Source organism: Chrysochloris asiatica, unplaced genomic scaffold, assembly GCF_000296735.1.
Source record: "Chrysochloris asiatica unplaced genomic scaffold, ChrAsi1.0 scaffold00025, whole genome shotgun sequence".
Taxonomy (NCBI): Eukaryota; Metazoa; Chordata; class Mammalia; order Afrosoricida; family Chrysochloridae; genus Chrysochloris; species Chrysochloris asiatica.
In genome coordinates, this window is record NW_006408543.1 from 21,229,480 (window position 1) to 21,235,479 (window position 6,000).

Consider the following 6,000-nt stretch of genomic DNA (forward strand, 5'->3'; position numbering starts at 1 on the left):
TACAGTATTGAAATCTCATGCATTAAAAATTCCTTTTGAGATAAGGAAGAAGGGAATGATGCCTGATTTCACCTTTCTCTCCAGTCTTCTTTGTCAGCATAGGAAGGCCAAACAAATAGGTGTATGTGTGTGTGCCTGAAAGGAAGCAGCAACTGTCATTTGCAGGATTATGATTATATGAGAGAACTTCAAAAAGTTCATGGAAAAAAATGGAATGAAACATAATGAAATTTTTCCATGAACTTTTGTAAGCCCCCCTTATACTTAGAAAATCCAAAGGAAATACAGATCAATTATTGGAATTTAAAAGAGTTTAGTACATTTTATTGATATAAAAAAAATGTTAAATCCATTGTTTTCTGTAAACCAACAACAAACAGGAGAAACAAAACTTTAAAAGATACTATTATAATACCTTTAAAAAATCTGTTAGTTTTTCTGATCTTTTTCTAATGTCTCGGAATAGACACCTACTCAATAAATCCTAGCCTTTCTTTGATAATATATGCATTTAAGTGTCCTAAAGTTCCCTGTAAGTGTTTATTTCCAGTGTAAGCCCAGCAGTCATTTTTTAAAAAATGTTTTATTGTGAATTATATGATAGTTTACATGAGAGAACTTTAGTTTTACATTCATTCTATGTATATCGTTTCATTGCCATGGTTCCAATCCCCTCCATGCATCATCAACCAACCAAAGGGTATACCCTTCAAACCCGCCCCCTATACTACCTCTCCCCCCCCCCCCCCCCCAGTCTTCAGCACACAGTCCCTCTCCCTCTCTGGATCCAAAGTCCCCAGCTGCTTCATCCCTCCATGTCATTTTCTCTGCCTCCATCTCAGGCATCTCTGCTTCTCTGGGTAGGGTTCCGCTCTCGGCTCCTCTGTTGATAGTCCTAGAGACCTCCGCTCCTATACTGGAGAGTTAATCACTCCCTTCCTTGCTATAAAACGTCCCAGCAGTCATTTTTAATAGACTTTACTTTTTAGAACGGTGTTCCGTTTCTTCGCTGGCTCAATGAAAATGCTGAGTTCCCATAGATGGTGGTCTCCTGTTACTCATATCTTACATTAGTGTGGTACATTTCTTTCAGCTGATGAGCTAATATCGATACACTATTAGTGGACACCCATAGTTAACATTACAGTTCACTCTTAGTTCTCTGGGTTTTGACAACTGCATCATGTCATTTATCTACCATTATGGTGGTGGTGGTGGTTGTGCACCACTGAGTCGGTTCCAACTCAGCAACTGTGCATAGGGTTTCCAAGACTGTAAATCTTTATGGGCGCAGAAAGTCTTCTCTTTCTCCTGTGGAACCACTGGTAGATTCAAACTACTGACCTTGAGGTTAGCAGCCCAGCTTGTAATCCACTACGCTACCAGAGCTCCGTATCTATCATTATAATATCCTATAAAGTGTTTCTAGTGTTCTTAAAATGCCCTGTATTCTGCCTATCAATACCGCTCCCCTTCACCCTGAACTTCTGGCAACTACTGATCTTTCTAATGTCTCTATAGTTTTGCCTTTTCCAAAATGCAAAAACAGTTGTAAGGGAGCATGATGGCAGTCATGTGCAGCCTCAGAAACCCTATACAAGGTCACTATGAGTTAGAACTCTACTACACTTGACAACAACAACATAGTTGTAAATCATACAGTAGCTAACTTTTTCAGATTAGATTCTGTCACTTAGCAATTTAAGTTTCCTCCAAGGCTTTTTGTATAAGCCCATTTCTTTTTCTCGGGGAATAATACTGCGTTCTATGAATGTACTACAGGTTGTTTATTCACCTATTGAAAGAGATCTTGATTGCTTCTAATTTTTGGCAATTAAGAGTGTAAAGTTACCATAAACATTTGTGTGCAAGTTTTTGTGTAGTTATAAATCTTCAAGTCATTTGGGTAAATACCTAGCACCAGGGTTAATAGATGCTAAGTGTTGCAGGAAAATGCCAGAGTGGTTCCCAAGGTGGCTACATGCTTTGCCTTTCCACCAGCAGAGAGTTCCTGTGGCTCCTCAGTCTCACCAGCATTTGGTAGTGGCAATGTTAGCCACTCTACTAGATGTGTTTGGGGATCCTGCTGTTGTAACTTATAATTCCTAATAACTTATGATGCTGAGTATCTTTTCATAAGCTTCTCTGCCATCTTTATATTGCCTTCTGTCCAGATCTTTTGTCCATTTTTAAATTGGGTTGTTTGTTTCTTATTTTTGAATTTTAAAATTGTTTTTGTATATATTTCAGATACAGGTTTTTATTAGATTTGTGTTTTGCAATATTTTCTCCCAGTCTGTGACTTTCCTTTTCATTTTCGAATGTTACAGGATATGGAGCCTAGTAGATCATGCATTAATAGCAAGATGTAATATGGAAGAACCAATTCGCTGTGCAGCTGTAAATGTAGATGGAATTCATCTTGCTCTTGGAATGAAGGATGGCTCATTCACTGTACTTCGAGTAAGGTATGATATAAGGGTAGAAGTCAAAACATAAAGTAATTTTGTTAAAAGAGATAAAATATATACTACTCATCATTTTTATTGTTTTCCCTTCATATATGTATATGGAGTCCTGGTGTGGTACTGTAGTATGTGTGTGTGTGTGTGTATATGTATATATATATTGCTGTTAAGTGATTCAAACCGACTTTCCAGTCCAGCAAATTAACCCAGTGTCACAATAAGACTCTATATGTATGTATGTATGTATGTGTATGTGTGTGTGTATATAGATAGATAGCTAGAGAGAGAGAGTGTGTGTGAGTGAGTTAGTGAGTCCTGGTGTGGTGCTGTGGGCTAATGCGTCAGACTGCAAAGTCATTTGAACTGCAAGGTCTGTGGTTCAAGCTCACCAGCTGCTCCTTGGAAACCCTATATAGGATCGCTCTGAGTTGGAATTGACTCAACATCACTTAACAACAACAACATATGTATACACATACACACATCAGATATGTTTCATTAAATATAAAAAATATATTTATAAAAATAGCTTCGTTAGAGAATTATGTAACCTCCAAAACATTGCCTTGATTTGGGGGCTTAAGAATGCTTTGTAAATTAAATTTTGAATTATAAATTTGGGTCCTGACTTCCGTTCTTTGATATTAGTGATATTCAGTATTTGTCCTCTCAGATGGATAGCATGTATTGTGAAGCTGTTAAAAATGACCACATGATTTTATCTCTTCTTTAAATTTATTTTTGTCAATTGGGTGACAATTTACAGAGCAAATCAGCCTTCCAATAAACAATTCATAATACGTTTTGTTTCATGTCATATATTGCGTCCCCAGTGTAATATCACTTAGACCACTTCCTCCCTATGTTTTCCATTTCCATTCCTCCCTCTTTTCTGATCCTCTGAACTTTGTCCATGGGTCAGTGCTGCCCTTTGGATGTCAAATGGTTAATTATTCTAAGGTGCACGCATCTCTCTAGTATTATTTTTCCCCCTTTTAGACACGTATAAGGAGCTCTGGTAGTGTTACAAGTTGGGCTGCTAATGGCAAGGTCAGCAGTTCGAACCTACCAGCTGTTCCACAGGAGAAAGATGAGGCTTTCTGCTCCTATAAAGATTAACAGCCTTGGAAACCTTGCACAGGGTCGCTTCCACGTCACATAATCACCACCACCATACACATGTCTATTGTTTGGTTAAAAATTGAACTCTGGGAGTGAGTTCTTTTCAAATCTGAAAAGCAGCTAAAGGTCATAGTCCTAGGAGGTCTACCAGTCTCTGTCCCACCAGTAATCCTGTTTTTTTGTGTTTTTTTTTTATGATTTTGAGTTTTGTTCCACATGTTTTCCTACTCTGTCCAGCACATTCTAATATCCCTGTCAGAGCCATTAGTAGAGCTGGTTCTTTTGGTCTCACAGTCATGGACACTTACGTTCACGTGGTCCATTAGCCTACTGCACTCATGGGTTCCATGTGTCTTCAGTTTTCTTCACGCTTCTTCCTCTGTATGGAGAGAGACCAAAACTTGGTCTTTAGATGGCTACTCACGATTTTTTAAGACTCATAACTCACTAAAGTAGGATGTAGAACATTGTCTTTGTGAACTATGTCATGCCAGTTGACCTTGGTGTTCCCCCAAGGTCATGTTTCTTTTTGGTTTGTTTGTTTGTTTAAAGTAGCTATATACTTGAGGGGGATAGGGGTGGGGAATCCTGTATCTCTTACTTTCATGGTTGGGGGTGGCATTTAGAAACATTCAAAAGTTTTGCTAAGCACTTAAAACCTTGCTTTGAATTATAGGTACAGTGCATTCAATTGAATTCTGCATAGCCATAGAAATTTTACCATAGATCCATATGTATTCACAAGAGTACATATTCATTAAATCTTTTTTCTCTAACTCAGGAACTGGTCGGACCTTTCACATTCTTGCAATTGCCCAAACCACAACTGTTTATTCATTTTTTTTTTTTTCTTTTGCCTCCATTGTCTAGTTAATCACACAGTTCTCCAGAGTCCTCTACTTCCTGTATAGCTCGGAAACTAATCTGTTTCCTTCCAGTCTCATCATGGTAATCTTGTATATGCTTCTATTACCTCTTAATTGGAGTGCTGGGACAGCCTGTAACTCCTCTCCTTACCTTCTGTTTTGCTTCCCTCAAACTATGTTTCAGTCTGTAGTCATCATGATTCTTTATAAAAACACATTTGATCACATCCTTCCTTGTCTTAAGTATGTAAAGGCATTAAAGTCTATTTTGGATGGCATTCAGGATCCTAACATGACCTGTAGTGCCCATCTCTGCAGCCATAATCTCTGAGCTCATCCTGCAGTCTCCTCCTTTCATCTGTCAAAACAACATGCACTTCTTCAGTCACATCAGCTTCTAGCATATGCCTCTGTCTGGGACACGTTTTTTACAGTGAAATATGCTAACATTTTCCTCTTCAATGGATTTTTTTTTAATTCATTTATTTGTTTACTCTCGCTTTAGCTTTTTTTTTTTTAAAGCAAAACAAAACACTCAGACATATATAATCATTTACACCTCCAAAGGGCACATTCTGCAAGTCTGCCTCCTGGCCACTAGCTCTTAGTCCCTCTCTTCCCATGAATCTAGAGTCCTCAGCTGCTCCCCATCTCCATGACCCCATCTCTGTCTCGGCATTTCGAACTTACCAGCCACTCCTTGGAAACCCTATACAGGGTCACTATGAGTCAGAACTGACTTGATGGCACTTAAGAACAACAATCTTCACTGTGGGGTTAGTAGATCTTAGAGAGTCTCCACTTCCAATGGTTGCTGAAGATGAAGATTGTTTTGATCATGGCTGGGCAGGGCCGACCTGGTGGACACTTGGGAGCCAGGGCAGAGCGGGTGCATGAAACCCACCAAAGGGATCTTGCTGGTTCCATTATCTTTTTTTTTAAGGTTTTTATTGTGGATTGAGTGACAGTTTACAGGGCAGATCATCAGTTTTACATTCAACATATCATACACCTTGTTTCATTACAATGATTATAATCCCCTCCATGTACCATCAATCAGTTAACAGTATTTCTCTCTATTCACTTTAGCTTTTTAAAAACAAAGCAAAACAAAACACTCAGACATATATAATCATTTACACCTCCAAAGGGCACATTCTGCAAGTCTGCCTCCTGGCCACCAGCTCTTAGCCCCTCTAGCCATGAATCTAGAATCCTCAGCTACACCCCCTCTCCATGCTCTATCTCTGTCTCTGGCTTCCTTGCTTCCCTGGATAAGGTCCTGCATTCAGCTTATGCTCTTCTCTCTTGATGGTCCTAGGGTCCTCCGTTTCTGGATTGCAAGAATCACCACTCCCCTGTTTTTGTTACAAAACTTCAACCTTTACAATTGTGACAGTGGCAATTAGTCATGATAACAGTTATTCACTATTGACTCATATGAATCTTATCTCCATCTCTTTTCACCAGATCCAGCTAGACAAGATGAAAACTATTCAGTGGGGACTCTTTCTTCCCCTCCATACTCTTAAACTAAACTCTGT

At 38.9% G+C, this 6,000-nt stretch overlaps 1 protein-coding gene across 1 annotated transcript in view; it reads left to right on the plus strand.

Moving 5' to 3' along the window:
- EML5 (echinoderm microtubule associated protein like 5) overlaps window positions 1-6,000 on the plus strand; it is a 266,949-nt gene that overhangs the window by 81,822 nt on the left and 179,127 nt on the right. Inside the window, exon 8 of the mRNA XM_006839584.1 lies at window positions 2,331-2,468. Within this exon, the coding sequence (XP_006839647.1) occupies window positions 2,331-2,468 (138 nt within the window). The remainder of the gene's footprint in view (window positions 1-2,330; window positions 2,469-6,000) is intronic.